At 52.9% G+C, this 14,347-nt stretch overlaps 1 protein-coding gene across 1 annotated transcript in view; it reads left to right on the top strand.

Moving 5' to 3' along the window:
* Positions 1-14,347, top strand: part of LOC140469256 (laminin subunit gamma-3-like) — a 107,229-nt gene that overhangs the window by 62,238 nt on the left and 30,644 nt on the right. Inside the window, 5 exon segments of the mRNA XM_072565592.1 lie at positions 4,099-4,252; positions 10,454-10,482; positions 10,485-10,538; positions 10,541-10,594; positions 11,491-11,669. Coding sequence (XP_072421693.1) covers positions 4,099-4,252; positions 10,454-10,482; positions 10,485-10,538; positions 10,541-10,594; positions 11,491-11,669 — 470 coding nt within the window.

The raw sequence follows: 14,347 nt of genomic DNA, 5'->3' as shown, positions 1-14,347 counted from the left end.
TCTGAGAGCTGGCCCTCTCAGTGTCCAGGACACTTCTCAAGTAAATAAAGGGGGATTTGGTGATGGGATACTGGACACTATGGAATGATTTCACGGGTGATGAGAGACAAAAATACGCTCCTGAAGAAAGTCGCTCACAACAGCTGTCTTTGAGTTGAGGCATCATGCCGTTATCTGGGAAGATTTTCTCATTCAATCCTGCCACTGAAGATTGGCCTCAGTATTTGGAAAGAATGTGTGATTCTTTTCTGGGCAAATTACTTTAGGGCAGATGAAAAGCAATGTGACAATCTTCTGACGGCTTGTGGACCCACAGCTTTTTTTGATTATTGGGAGCTTAACATTCCCTGAGACACCAGATACTAAAATCTGTGCACTAGCTCTTGCGGCACAGTGGTAGTGTCCTTACTTCTGGGCTAGGAGCCCCAGGTTCAAGACCACCCCCTCCGTTCCAAATGTGTGTCTTAATATTGCTGAACATACAACAGTTCAGCACAGTACATGCCCTTCGGCCCTCAATGTTGTGCCGGCCTTTTATCCTACCAAGATCAGACTAACCTACATACCCTACATTGTACTATCTTCGATGTGCCTATCCAAGAGTTGCTTAAATGCCCCTAGTGCATCTGACTCTACCGCCACTGGCAGCGCATTCCACGCACCCACCACACTCTGTGTAAAGAACCTACCTCTGACGTCTCCCCTCAACCTTCCTCCAATTACCTTACAATTATGCCCCCTTGTGATAGACATTTCCACCATGGGAAAAAGTCTTTGGCTGTCCACTCTATCTATGCTTCTCAATATCGTGTACACCTCTATCACGTCACCTCTCATCCTTCTTCGCTCCAATGAGAAAGCTCTGGCTCCTCAACCTCTCTTCATAACGCATGCCCTCCAGTCCAGCCAGCATCCTGGTAAATCTCCTCTGCACCCTCTCTAAAGCTTCCACATCTTGGCTATAATGAGACAACCTGAACTGAACACAACATTCCAAGTGTGGTCTAACCTGGACTCTATAGAGCTGCAGCATAACCTTGCAGCTCTGAAACTCATTCCCCTAATGAAAGCCAAAACATTAAGCCTTCTTAACAACCCTATCAACTTGGGTGGCAATTGCGGGATCTGTGGACATGGACCCCAAGATCCCTCTGTTGCCCTGAAGTCTGCATTCAAATTCACCCTTCCAAAGTGAATGACTTCACACTTTTCCTGGTTGAACTCCATCTGCCACTCATCAGCCCCGTTCTGCATCTTATCAATGTCCCATTGCAAACCTACAACAGCCCTCCACACTCTCCACAACTACAGCAACCTTTGTGTCATCGACAAACGTACTAAACCACCCTTCCACCTCCTTGTCCAAGTCATTTATAAAAATCACAAAGAACAGAGGTCCCAGAACCGACCCCTGCGGAACACCACTGATTACCAAGCACCAGGCTGAATACTGTCCATCCTCTGTCTTCTATGGGCCAGTCAATTCTGTATCCAGACAGACAGGTTTCCCTGTATCTCATGCCTCCTTACTTACTGACCGAGCCTACCATGGGGAACCTTGTCAAATACATTGAGAAAGTCCATGTACACCACATCCACTGCTTTACCTTCATCAACCTTTTTTGTCACATCCCCACATAATTCAATCAGGTTTGAGAGGTATGACCTGCCTTCCCAAAGCCATGCTGACTGTCTCTAATCAAACTATGATTTTCCCCAATAATCATACATCCTGTCTCTCAGAATCCTCTCCATTACTTTTCCACCACTGATGTAAGGCTGACCAGTGTAATTCCCAGGATTATCCCTATTCCCTTTCTTGAACAAGGGGATAACATTTGCCACCTTCCAACAATCATTAGGCACTACTCCAGTGGACAGTGAGGACACAAAGATCATCACCAAAGGTGCAGCAATCTCTTCCCTCGCTTCCTGTAGGAACCTTGGGTATATCCCGTGTGGCCAAGGGGATTTATCTATCATTATGTTTTTCAAAGTTTTCAGCACATCCTCCTTCTGAACATCAACCTATTTGAGCATATCAGCCTGTTTCACGTTGTCCTCAGAAACACCAAGGTCCCTCTCAGTAGTGAATACTGAAGCAAGGTCTTCATTAAGGACCTCCCCCAACTCCTCCAACTCCAGGCACAAGTTCCCTCCACTACCCCTGATCAGCCCTACCCTCACTCTTGTTCCTCACATAAGTGTAGAATGCCTTAGGGTTTTCCTTAATCCTGCCCAGTGGAGCTTTTTCATGCCGCCTTCTAGCTCTCCTAAGTCCATTCTTCAGTTCCTTCCTGGCTACCTTGTAACCCTATAGAACCCTGTCTGACCCTTGCCCCCTCAAACTTAAGTAGGTTTCCTTCCTCTTGACTAGATGTTCCACATCCCTTGTCACCCAAGGTGCCTTCACCCTACCATCCTTTCCTTGCCTCAGTGGGACAAACCTGCCCAGCACTATCAGCATGTGCTCCCCACACAACCTCCATATTTCTGTTGTGTGTTTCCCTGAGAACATCTATTCCCAATTTAGGGCCCAGATAGGGCCTGCCTGATGGCATTGTAATTCCCCCTCCCCCAATTAAATACTTTCCCACACCATCTGCTCCTATCCCTCTCCATGGGTGTAGTAAAGGTCAGGGAGTTGTGAGCACCATCACCGAAATGCTCTCCCACCGAGAGATTGGATACCTGGCATGGTTCGTTACCAAGCACCAAATCCAATATGGCTTCCCTCTAATCAGCCTTGCTCCCTCCCCACCCCCATCTGCATTCTGTATCACCACCAGAGATATATTGGCCCTCCCCACCCTATCTGCATTCCATACTCCAACTGCAACAAGAACAGAACCCCCGGACCTCACCAAACTCCGTGCACATATCATCCTCTGCCATTTCTGCCACCTACAAACGGACCCCACCCCAGAGATACATTTCCCTCCCCATCCCCTATCCACTTTCTGTAAAGACCATTCCCTCTGCGACTCCCTTATCAGCTCCATGCCACAACACACAGTTCCAAGTACTGATCCGTGCTCTGAGTTTATCACCTTTATTGCTGATACTTGTTCCTTTAAGATAGACACACATCAACCCATCACACTGACTACAACGTTGTCCTATCAAGTGCCTATCCGTCCCCACAGACTCTCTGCACGCTGTTATCTGGCTGTTCACTAACGACTCCATCATCTGATCTGTAGCTCAGCTTCCCAACCCCTTGCCAATCTTGATTAACCACCTCCCCCACCCACCCCCACTCCAAAGAGCTCTGGGAAACCTCCCGCCCAGGATATTGGTGAACAGATTGATTGTGACATTAAATATATCACCTCTGGTTCTGTTCAACGTTTCAGACTGGATACAAGTCCCACCCCATTCACAAACCAGCCCGACACTGACTGGAATGGGATTTCAGTCAATCTGATTTACTCTACGAGACAGGCATCTGTTCTAGAAATGTCTTTGTTCGTTTGTCGAAGGGGGTTTCAAGGTGCTGATGATAGTTTCAATTTAAATCGAGAAAGCGCCGAGTTATAAAAATAAATCTGATCAGCAATTCAGGAGAAGCACATTTCACTCCGAGAGCACAGTGAGAAGGTGGGGTTCACTATCTCATGGTGAGATGAGAATTTCTACGGCACTGAAACAGGCCATTTGGCCCACTGAGTCTAACCCACCCTCTGAAGATCATCCCAAGCAGACCCCATGACACCACATTTCCCATGGCCAATCCACCTAGCCTGTACATCCCTGGACACTGTGGCCAATCCACCCTAACTTGCACACCTTTGCACTATAGGAGGAATGCACAAAGACACGGGGAGAATATGCAAATGCCACACAGTCACCCGAGGGTGGAATCGAACCCAGGTCCCTGGCGCTGTGAGGTGGCAGCGCTAACCACTAAGCCACCATGATCAGAGTTAGTTGTGTTAATGTACTCCAGGGTGAAAGCTGTATTAAACACTGCCCTAAGGGGCAGGAACACTGTGTGAATGGTCTTTAGCCACACTGTGAGTTGGATGTTATGGCTCCAATGTGTTACTCAGAGTCACTGGATGTCTATCTTCTCTTGATCTTTATGTTTGTCTGCAGCATGCGCCTGTGATCCCATTGGCTCAACCAATGGGCTTCAGAACTGTGACCCTGGGCGTGGCCAGTGTGAGTGTCTGCCCCACGTGATTGGCCGAGATTGCAGCCAATGCGAGCCTGGTTACTATGACTTGCGACCCACAATGGGGTGCCTCAGGTAACCAATAGGAAAGAGGATTGGGGGGGAAGATCAGTGACATTTCAGATAACCAATCAGAAAGAGGACTGGTGGGGGGGATGGGGTGGTGTGTAGGAGATTGGTCACTTCTCAGTGAGAAGCCAGAGGCTGGCTGATCCTTGCAGCAGCCAATGAACTATCTCTGAGATATTGGGACAACGTTACCATGGAGATAGATAGATTACTGGACACACTCAACTGATTGTCCATCTTGTGTCAATGCCAAAAAATTGCAACCCTTTCTATTTGCCTCCCAATCTCTGTCACCAAGTGAACTCTTCCCCCTCCCCCACCCCCACCACTCCCCGTTGAACCCCCTCCTTTGCTGAGAGGTTTATTTTATTGTATCCATGGGACATGGGCATTGCTGGCTGGGCCCAGTTTTTATTACCCGTCCCTAGTTGCCCCTTGAGAAGGTGGGGATGAGCTCCCTTCTTGAACCGCTGCAGTTCATGTGTGTAGATTGCCCCACAATGCCGTTAGGGAGGGAATTCCAGGACTTTGACCCAGCGACAGCGAAGGGACGGCGATATATTTCCAAGTCAGGATGAGGTGTGGCTCGGAGGGGAACTTGCAGGGGGTGGTGTTCCCATGTATCTGCTGCCCTTGTCCTTCCGGATGGAAGTGGGCGTGGGTTTGGAAGGTGCTGCCTGAGGATCTTTGGTGAGTTTCAGCAGTGCATCTTGTAGATGGTACACACCGCTGTTACTGAGCGTCGGTGGTGATTACCACGGGGGCAACGTTTCCCCCAAGTTCAGAGGAGGAATAAGAGGCCCTTTAGCCCTTTGAGGGCTGGTTGTTGCCTTAACTCCCCTTTCCTGCTGATCTTACCCAATAACCCCACAACTCTTTTGTTAATCAAAGCTGTGTCTAACTCCGTCTTGAACATACTGACGCGCTCTCTCTGTCTATCTGTCTTTCTCTCTCTCCCCCTCTCTGTCTTTGTCTCTCTCACTCCCCCCCCCCCCCAATCTCTCTCCCTGTCCGTGCGTCTCTCTCTCTCTCTCTTCTCCCTCTTTGTCTGTCTCTCTTTCACGGATGTTCCTGTTTTTATTCCAGCTGTGGAAAGAATGTGTGATTCTTTTCTGGGCAAATTACTTTAGGGCAGATGAAAAGCAATGTGACAATCTTCTGACGGCTTGTGGACCCACAGCTTTTTTGATTATTGGGAGCTTAACATTCCCTGAGACACCAGATACTAAAATCTGTGCACTAGCTCTTGCGGCACAGTGGTAGTGTCCTTACTTCTGGGCTAGGAGCCCCAGGTTCAAGACCACCCCCTCCGTTCCAAATGTGTGTCTTAATATTGCTGAACATACAACAGTTCAGCACAGTACATGCCCTTCGGCCCTCAATGTTGTGCCGGCCTTTTATCCTACCAAGATCAGACTAACCTACATACCCTACATTGTACTATCTTCGATGTGCCTATCCAAGAGTTGCTTAAATGCCCCTAGTGCATCTGACTCTACCGCCACTGGCAGCGCATTCCACGCACCCACCACACTCTGTGTAAAGAACCTACCTCTGACGTCTCCCCTCAACCTTCCTCCAATTACCTTACAATTATGCCCCCTTGTGATAGACATTTCCACCATGGGAAAAAGTCTTTGGCTGTCCACTCTATCTATGCTTCTCAATATCGTGTACACCTCTATCACGTCACCTCTCATCCTTCTTCGCTCCAATGAGAAAAGCTCTGGCTCCCTCAACCTCTCTTCATAACGCATGCCCTCCAGTCCAGCCAGCATCCTGGTAAATCTCCTCTGCACCCTCTCTAAAGCTTCCACATCTTGGCTATAATGAGACAACCTGAACTGAACACAACATTCCAAGTGTGGTCTAACCTGGACTCTATAGAGCTGCAGCATAACCTTGCAGCTCTGAAACTCATTCCCCTAATGAAAGCCAAAACATTAAGCCTTCTTAACAACCCTATCAACTTGGGTGGCAAATTGCGGGATCTGTGGACATGGACCCCAAGATCCCTCTGTTGCCCTGAAGTCTGCATTCAAATTCACCCTTCCAAAGTGAATGACTTCACACTTTTCCTGGTTGAACTCCATCTGCCACTCATCAGCCCCGTTCTGCATCTTATCAATGTCCCATTGCAACCTACAACAGCCCTCCACACTATCCACAACTACAGCAACCTTTGTGTCATCGACAAACGTACTAAACCACCTTTCCTTTCCTTGTCCAAGTCATTTATAAAAATCACAAAGAGCAGAGGTCCCAGAACCGACCCCTGCGGAACACCACTGATTACCAAGCACCAGGCTGAATACTGTCCATCCTCTGTCTTCTATGGGCCAGTCAATTCTGTATCCAGACAGACAGGTTTCCCTGTATCTCATGCCTCCTTACTTACTGATCGAGCCTACCATGGGGAACCTTGTCAAATACATTGAGAAAGTCCATGTACACCACATCCACTGCTTTACCTTCATCAACCTTTTTTGTCACATCCCCACATAATTCAATCAGGTTTGAGAGGTATGACCTGCCCTTCCCAAAGCCATGCTGACTGTCTCTAATCAAACTATGATTTTCCCCAATAATCATACATCCTGTCTCTCAGAATCCTCTCCAATACTTTTCCCACCACTGATGTAAGGCTGACCAGTGTAATTCCCAGGATTATCCCTATTCCCTTTCTTGAACAAGGGGATAACATTTGCCACCTTCCAATCATTAGGCACTACTCCAGTGGACAGTGAGGACACAAAGATCATCACCAAAGGTGCAGCAATCTCTTCCCTCGCTTCCTGTAGGAACCTTGGGTATATCCCGTGTGGCCAAGGGGATTTATCTATCATTATGTTTTTCAAAGTTTTCAGCACATCCTCCTTCTGAACATCAACCTATTTGAGCATATCAGCCTGTTTCACGTTGTCCTCAGAAACACCAAGGTCCCTCTCAGTAGTGAATACTGAAGCAAGGTCTTCATTAAGGACCTCCTCCAACTCCAGGCACAAGTTCCCTCCACTACCCCTGATCAGCCCTACCCTCACTCTTGTTCCTCACATAAGTGTAGAATGCCTTAGGGTTTTCCTTAATCCTGCCCAGTGGAGCTTTTTCATGCCGCCTTCTAGCTCTCCTAAGTCCATTCTTCAGTTCCTTCCTGGCTACCTTGTAACCCTATAGAACCCTGTCTGACCCTTGCCCCCTCAAACTTAAGTAGGTTTCCTTCCTCTTGACTAGATGTTCCACATCCCTTGTCACCCAAGGTGCCTTCACCCTACCATCCTTTCCTTGCCTCAGTGGGACAAACCTGCCCAGCACTATCAGCATGTGCTCCCCACACAACCTCCATATTTCTGTTGTGTGTTTCCCTGAGAACATCTATTCCCAATTTAGGGCCCAGATAGGGCCTGCCTGATGGCATTGTAATTCCCCCTCCCCCAATTAAATACTTTCCCACACCATCTGCTTCTATCCCTCTCCATGGGTGTAGTAAAGGTCAGGGAGTTGTGAGCACCATCACCGAAATGCTCTCCCACCGAGAGATTGGATACCTGGCATGGTTCGTTACCAAGCACCAAATCCAATATGGCTTCCCTCTAATCAGCCTTGCTCCCTCCCCACCCCCATCTGCATTCTGTATCACCACCAGAGATATATTGGCCCTCCCCACCCTATCTGCATTCCATACTCCAACTGCAACAAGAACAGAACCCCCGGACCTCACCAAACTCCGTGCACATATCATCCTCTGCCATTTCTGCCACCTACAAACGGACCCCCACCCCAGAGATACATTTCCCTCCCCATCCCCTATCCACTTTCTGTAAAGACCATTCCCTCTGCGACTCCCTTATCAGCTCCATGCCACAACACACAGTTCCAAGTACTGATCCGTGCTCTGAGTTTATCACCTTTATTGCTGATACTTGTTCCTTTAAGATAGACACACATCAACCCATCACACTGACTACAACGTTGTCCTATCAAGTGCCTATCCGTCCCCACAGACTCTCTGCACGCTGTTATCTGGCTGTTCACTAACGACTCCATCATCTGATCTGTAGCTCAGCTTCCCAACCCCTTGCCAATCTTGATTAACCACCTCCCCCACCCACCCCCACTCCAAAGAGCTCTGGGAAACCTCCCGCCCAGGATATTGGTGAACAGATTGATTGTGACATTAAATATATCACCTCTGGTTCTGTTCAACGTTTCAGACTGGATACAAGTCCCACCCCATTCACAAACCAGCCCGACACTGACTGGAATGGGATTTCAGTCAATCTGATTTACTCTACGAGACAGGCATCTGTTCTAGAAATGTCTTTGTTCGTTTGTCGAAGGGGGTTTCAAGGTGCTGATGATAGTTCAGATCATTTAAATCGAGAAAGCGCCGAGTTATAAAAATAAATCTGATCAGCAATTCAGGGAGACAGCACATTTCACTCCGAGAGCACAGTGAGAAGGTGGGGTTTCACTATCTCATGGTGAGATGAGAATTTTCTACGTGCACTGAAACAGGCCATTTGGCCCACTGGAGTCTAACCGCACCCTCTGAAGATCATCCCAAGCAGACCCCATGACACCACATTTCCCATGGCCAATCCACCTAGCCTGTACATCCCTGGACACTGTGGCCAATCCACCCTAACTTGCACACCTTTGCACTATAGGAGGAATGCACAAAGACACGGGGAGAATATGCAAATGCCACACAGTCACCCGAGGGGTGGAATCGAACCCAGGTCCCTGGCGCTGTGAGGTGGCAGCGCTAACCACTAAGCCACCATGATCAGAGTTAGTTGTGTTAATGTACTCCAGGGTGAAAGCTGTATTAAACACTGCCCTAAGGGGCAGGAACACTGTGTGAATGGTCTTTAGCCACACTGTGAGTTGGATGTTATGGCTCCAATGTGTTACTCAGAGTCACTGGATGTCTATCTTCTCTTGATCTTTATGTTTGTCTGCAGCATGCGCCTGTGATCCCATTGGCTCAACCAATGGGCTTCAGAACTGTGACCTGGGCGTCGGCCAGTGTGAGTGTCTGCCCCACGTGATTGGCCGAGATTGCAGCCAATGCGAGCCTGGTTACTATGACTTGCGACCCACAATGGGGTGCCTCAGGTAACCAATAGGAAAGAGGATTGGGGGGGAAGATCAGTGACATTTCAGATAACCAATCAGAAAGAGGACTGGTGGGGGGGATGGGGTGGTGTGTAGGAGATGGTCACTTCTCAGTGAGAAGCCAGAGGCTGGCTGATCCTTGCAGCAGCCAATGAACTATCTCTGAGATATTGAGGACAACGACGTTACCATGGAGATAGATAGATTACTGGACACACTCAACTGATTGTCCATCTTGTGTCAATGCCAAAAAAATTGCAACCCTTTCTATTTGCCTCCCAATCTCTGTCACCAAGTGAACTCTTCCCCCTCCCCCCACCCCCCACCACTCCCCGTTGAACCCCCTCCTTTGCTGAGAGGTTTATTTTATTGTATCCATGGGACATGGGCATTGCTGGCTGGGCCCAGTTTTTATTACCCGTCCCTAGTTGCCCCTTGAGAAGGTGGGGATGAGCTCCCTTCTTGAACCGCTGCAGTTCATGTGTGTAGATTGCCCCACAATGCCGTTAGGGAGGGAATTCCAGGACTTTGACCCAGCGACAGCGAAGGGACGGCGATATATTTCCAAGTCAGGATGAGGTGTGGCTCGGAGGGGAACTTGCAGGGGGTGGTGTATCCCATGTATCTGCTGCCCTTGTCCTTCCGGATGGAAGTGGGCGTGGGTTTGGAAGGTGCTGCCTGAGGATCTTTGGTGAGTTTCAGCAGTGCATCTTGTAGATGGTACACACCGCTGTTACTGAGCGTCGGTGGTGATTACCACGGGGGCAACGTTTCCCCCAAGTTCAGAGGAGGAATAAGAGGCCCTTTAGCCCTTTGAGGGCTGGTTGTTGCCTTAACTCCCCCTTTCCTGCTGATCTTACCCCAATAACCCCACAACTCTTTTGGTTAATCAAAGCTGTGTCTAACTCCGTCTTGAACATACTGACGCGCTCTCTCTGTCTATCTGTCTTTCTCTCTCTCCCCCTCTCTGTCTTTGTCTCTCTCACTCCCCCCCCCCCCAATCTCTCTCCCTGTCCGTGCGTCTCTCTCTCTCTCTCTTCTCCCTCTTTGTCTGTCTCTCTTTCACGGATGTTCCTGTTTTTATTCCAGCTGTGCCTGCCACCCCCTGGGATCACGGAACAGTTCTGCCAGGGCCAGACTGGGCAGTGTAACTGCCGGCCTGGTGTTGAAGGCCGGCATGTGACCGATGCCAAAGGGGTTACTTTGACTTCTCTCAGTGGGGCTGTCAAGGTAATTAATCCAACGGGTGTTTAACCCTCCCCTTTCTGTTACTGGTGGGGGTCTGCTCAGCCAGCAACTCCTCACAGCTGAACTGAGACTGTTGTCTAGCTCTTTGACTGTGTGGGGCATCGCTGTTGATATCCCCTATGTCCAGAAGGTTGACTCCAGAGGGATTGGGAGCTGGGGAGCGCCCCCAGGGGCCAGCCCAGGGTGAGGGGGGATTGTGGAGGCGTGTCAGGGCCTGGCCCATCATCAGTCTGAGCTTGTAGCATCTGGCCTGGAGCTTCTCCCACCCCCTGGCTGGGTTACTGCCAGGGCCAGGGCCTGAACTCTCGGTGTCTCTCTGGTGCCCGACCCCTCCCCCCACCGAGAGCTCCCTGTGAATTTTGGCGTTGTGCCGGATGCTTTCATTGGGTTTTGCTTTGAAACTCTACACCAGGCTCTAACCATAAATCGGACCACCAGCAGGCCGTGAGGAGGGGGCAGGGAATCGGGGAGGGGGTGAAGAGGAGTTGTGGGGAAGATCCAATGTGGGGAGCGGTGGGGGGGGGTGCCTTTGGAAATCCAACGGGGGTCACGTTGGAAAGGCCAAATTTTGGGGGGGGGGTGGGGAGGGGAAACGTGGGGAAGGTCCAATGGTGGGGGCAGGGGAGGGAATCCAATGGGGGGATGTGCAGGCAAGGTCTGGTAGGGGTGAGGGGGAAGGGGGCGTGCATGCATGCGGGGGGATGGCCCAATGAGGAGGAGAGCGGGAAAGGCCCAATGCAGGTGGGGGGGGGGCATGAGTGGGTCACTGGCGAATCATGTTTAATTGGAGTCTTCCACCCTGGTCAATGACCCCCCCCCCCAGCTCCAAGAGCGGCCTCCCTTACCTCAGTGTCTCCCTCTCTCTCTCTGTCCTGCAGCGTGTGACTGCTCTCCACTGGGGTCCTTGGGGATGCAGTGCCTGGGGGACGGCTCCTGTCTGTGTAAGACTGGCTTCGTGGGAAGGAAGTGTGAACAGTGCCAGGAGAATTATTACTACGAGGCTTCGACCTTTCACTGCCAGCTGTGTCCGACCTGCTACAACCTGGTCCAACTCGAGGTACGGGAATGGAGCTCCCAGACACAGGCCGGAGGGAGAGGCCCCTCACACAGGCCGGAGGGAGAGGGCCCGCACAGGTCAGAGAGAGAGGCCCCGCACAGGCCGGAGGGAGAGGGCCCGCACAGGTCAGAGAGAGAGAGAGAGAGAGAGAGAGACCCCCTCACACACAGGCCGGAGGGAGAGGCCCCTCACAGGCCAGAGGGAGAGGCCCCCGCACAGGTCAGAGAGAGAGGCCCCCACACAGGTCAGAGAGAGAGAGAGAGAGAGAGATGCCTCACACACAGGCCGGAGGGAGAGGCCCTACACAGGCCAGAGGGAGAGAGAGAGAGACCCCTCACACACAGGCCGGAGGGAGAGGCCCCGCACAGGCCGGAGGGAGAGGCCCCACACAGGTCAGAGAGAGAGAGAGAGACGCCTCACACATAGGCCAGAGGGAGAGGCCCTACACAGGCCAGAGAGAGAGACCCCTCACACACAGGCGGAGGGAGAGGCCCCCGCACAGGCCGGAGGGAGAGGCCCCCACACAGGTCAGAGAGAGAGAGAGACGCCTCACACATAGGCCGGAGGGAGAGGCCCTACACAGGCCAGAGAGAGAGACCCCTCACACACAGGCGGAGGGAGAGGCCCCGCACAGGCCGGAGGGAGAGGGCCCACACAGGTCAGAGAGAGAGAGAGACGCCTCACACACAGGCCGGAGGGAGAGGGCCCGCACAGGCTGGAGAGAGAGACCCCTCACACACAGGCCGGAGAGAGAGGCCTGGAGGGGATTCAAACCCTGGGTCTCTGGAATAACAGTCCAAGGATAATATCTTTCAGTCATCACCTCCCCTGTCCATCTATTGTTGACAAGCCCCCATCAGGTTCACTCTTGCCCTTTAGGGAGGGAAATCTGCCGTCCTTACTCGGTCTGGCCTACACGTGACTCCAGACCCACAGCAATCGGGTTGACACACAGCCGCCCTCTGAAATGGCCACTCCGTTAGGAATGGGCAGCAGGTGCTGGTCTGGTGAGGGATCGGTCCAGCTGGTTGAAAGGGTTATTCACAGGAGAGTACGTGCGATGGTCGCCGAGGACTGCAGTTGGAGTCGCAGTTAGTTGCGGGTCACTCGGCTCGTCGACTGCAGAAACCTTCATCCACATTTTAATTGCCTCCTGAAGTGTGGTCTGGAGCTACATAACCATCACAACATCTGAGACTCTGCCTCTCAAATCTTTAGTTATCCCTCCCTGTTCTCCACCCCCCCACACCCCCCCCCCCCACCCACACCCCCCCCCACCCCACCCCCACACACCCCCCCCCCACACACCCCCCCCCCACACACCCCCCCCCACACACACACCCCCCCCCCACACACACCCCCCCCCCACACACACCCCCCCCCCACCCCACCCCCACACCCCCCCCCACACACACACACACCCCCACCCACACCCCCCCCCCACCCCACCCCCCACCCCCCCCCCACACACACCCCCCCCCACACACCCCCCCCACACACACACCCCCCCCCCACACACACCCCCCCCCCCACACACCACCCCCCCCCCACACACACCCCCCCCCACACACCCCCCCCACACACACACACACAGTGCTCACTGATCTATGTTGGCTCCTGATGTTAAAAGTCACATCCTTGTGGTTGAGTGCCTCCCTCACCTCCTCAGTTGTGTATTCTCTGTAGTTCCCTCTGGCCCCTGAACCCACCAGGATACCTGCTCTCCTTCTTGATCAAGAAAGGCCATGTCCTCAGGGGTCAAAGCTCCAACATTTCCTGTGGAACCCTCTTCATTGTCTCCCATCTTGAATGATGCTCCTCCCCTCCCGCCCCTCTGTGTGATTTGTGCCCACGGTTCAGTGACGAGGCTGAGGTCAAGAATAGTCTCTGCCCCAATCCCACACGTGAGGAGGGGTTTGGTGTCTGAAGGCTCAAGTCTCAAGACATTTATTTCCCCCACCCTCCCCCTCCTCCCCCCCCCACCCCTCCCCCTCCTCCCCCCCCACCCCTCCCCCTCCTCCCTTCCTCCCCCACCCTTCCCCCTCCTCCCCCCCACTCTCTCCCCCTCCTCCCCCCCCACTCTCTCCCCCTCCTCCCCCCCACTCTCTCCCCCTCTCTCGCTCTCCTCCCCCCCACCTCCTCCCCCCCACTCTCTCCCCCTCCTCCCCCCCACTCTCTCCCCCTCCTCCCCCCCCTCCTCCCCCCCACTCTCTCCCCCTCCTCCCCCCCTCCTCCCCCCCTCCTCCCCCCCACTCTCTCCCCCTCCTCCCCCCCCACTCTCTCCCCCTCCTCACCCCCACTCCCTCCCCCTCTCTCTCTCTCCTCCCCCCCCACCTTCCCCCCCCCACTCTCTCCCCCTCCTCCCCCACTCCTCCCCCCCCACTCTCTCCCCCTCCTCCCCCCCCCACTCTCTCCCCCTCCTCCCCCCCCCACTCTCTCCCCCTCCTCCCCCCCACTCTCTCCCCCTCCTACCCCCCACTCTCTCCCCCTCCTCCCCCCCCTCCTCCCCCCCTCCTCCCCCCCACCTCCCCCCCACTCTCTCCCCCTCCTCCCCCCCTCCTCCCCCCCACTCTCTCCCCCTCCTCCCCCCCCACTCTCTCCCCCTCCTCCCCCCCCACTCTCTCCCCCTCCTCCCCCCCACTCTCTCCCCCTCCTCCCCCCCACTCTCTCCCCCCTCC

Source organism: Chiloscyllium punctatum, chromosome 49 (assembly GCF_047496795.1).
Source record: "Chiloscyllium punctatum isolate Juve2018m chromosome 49, sChiPun1.3, whole genome shotgun sequence".
In the NCBI taxonomy this organism is placed as follows: domain Eukaryota; kingdom Metazoa; phylum Chordata; class Chondrichthyes; order Orectolobiformes; family Hemiscylliidae; genus Chiloscyllium; species Chiloscyllium punctatum.
The sequence above is the reverse complement of the archived record's forward strand: the minus strand, read 5'-3'. Positions and strand labels throughout refer to the sequence as shown.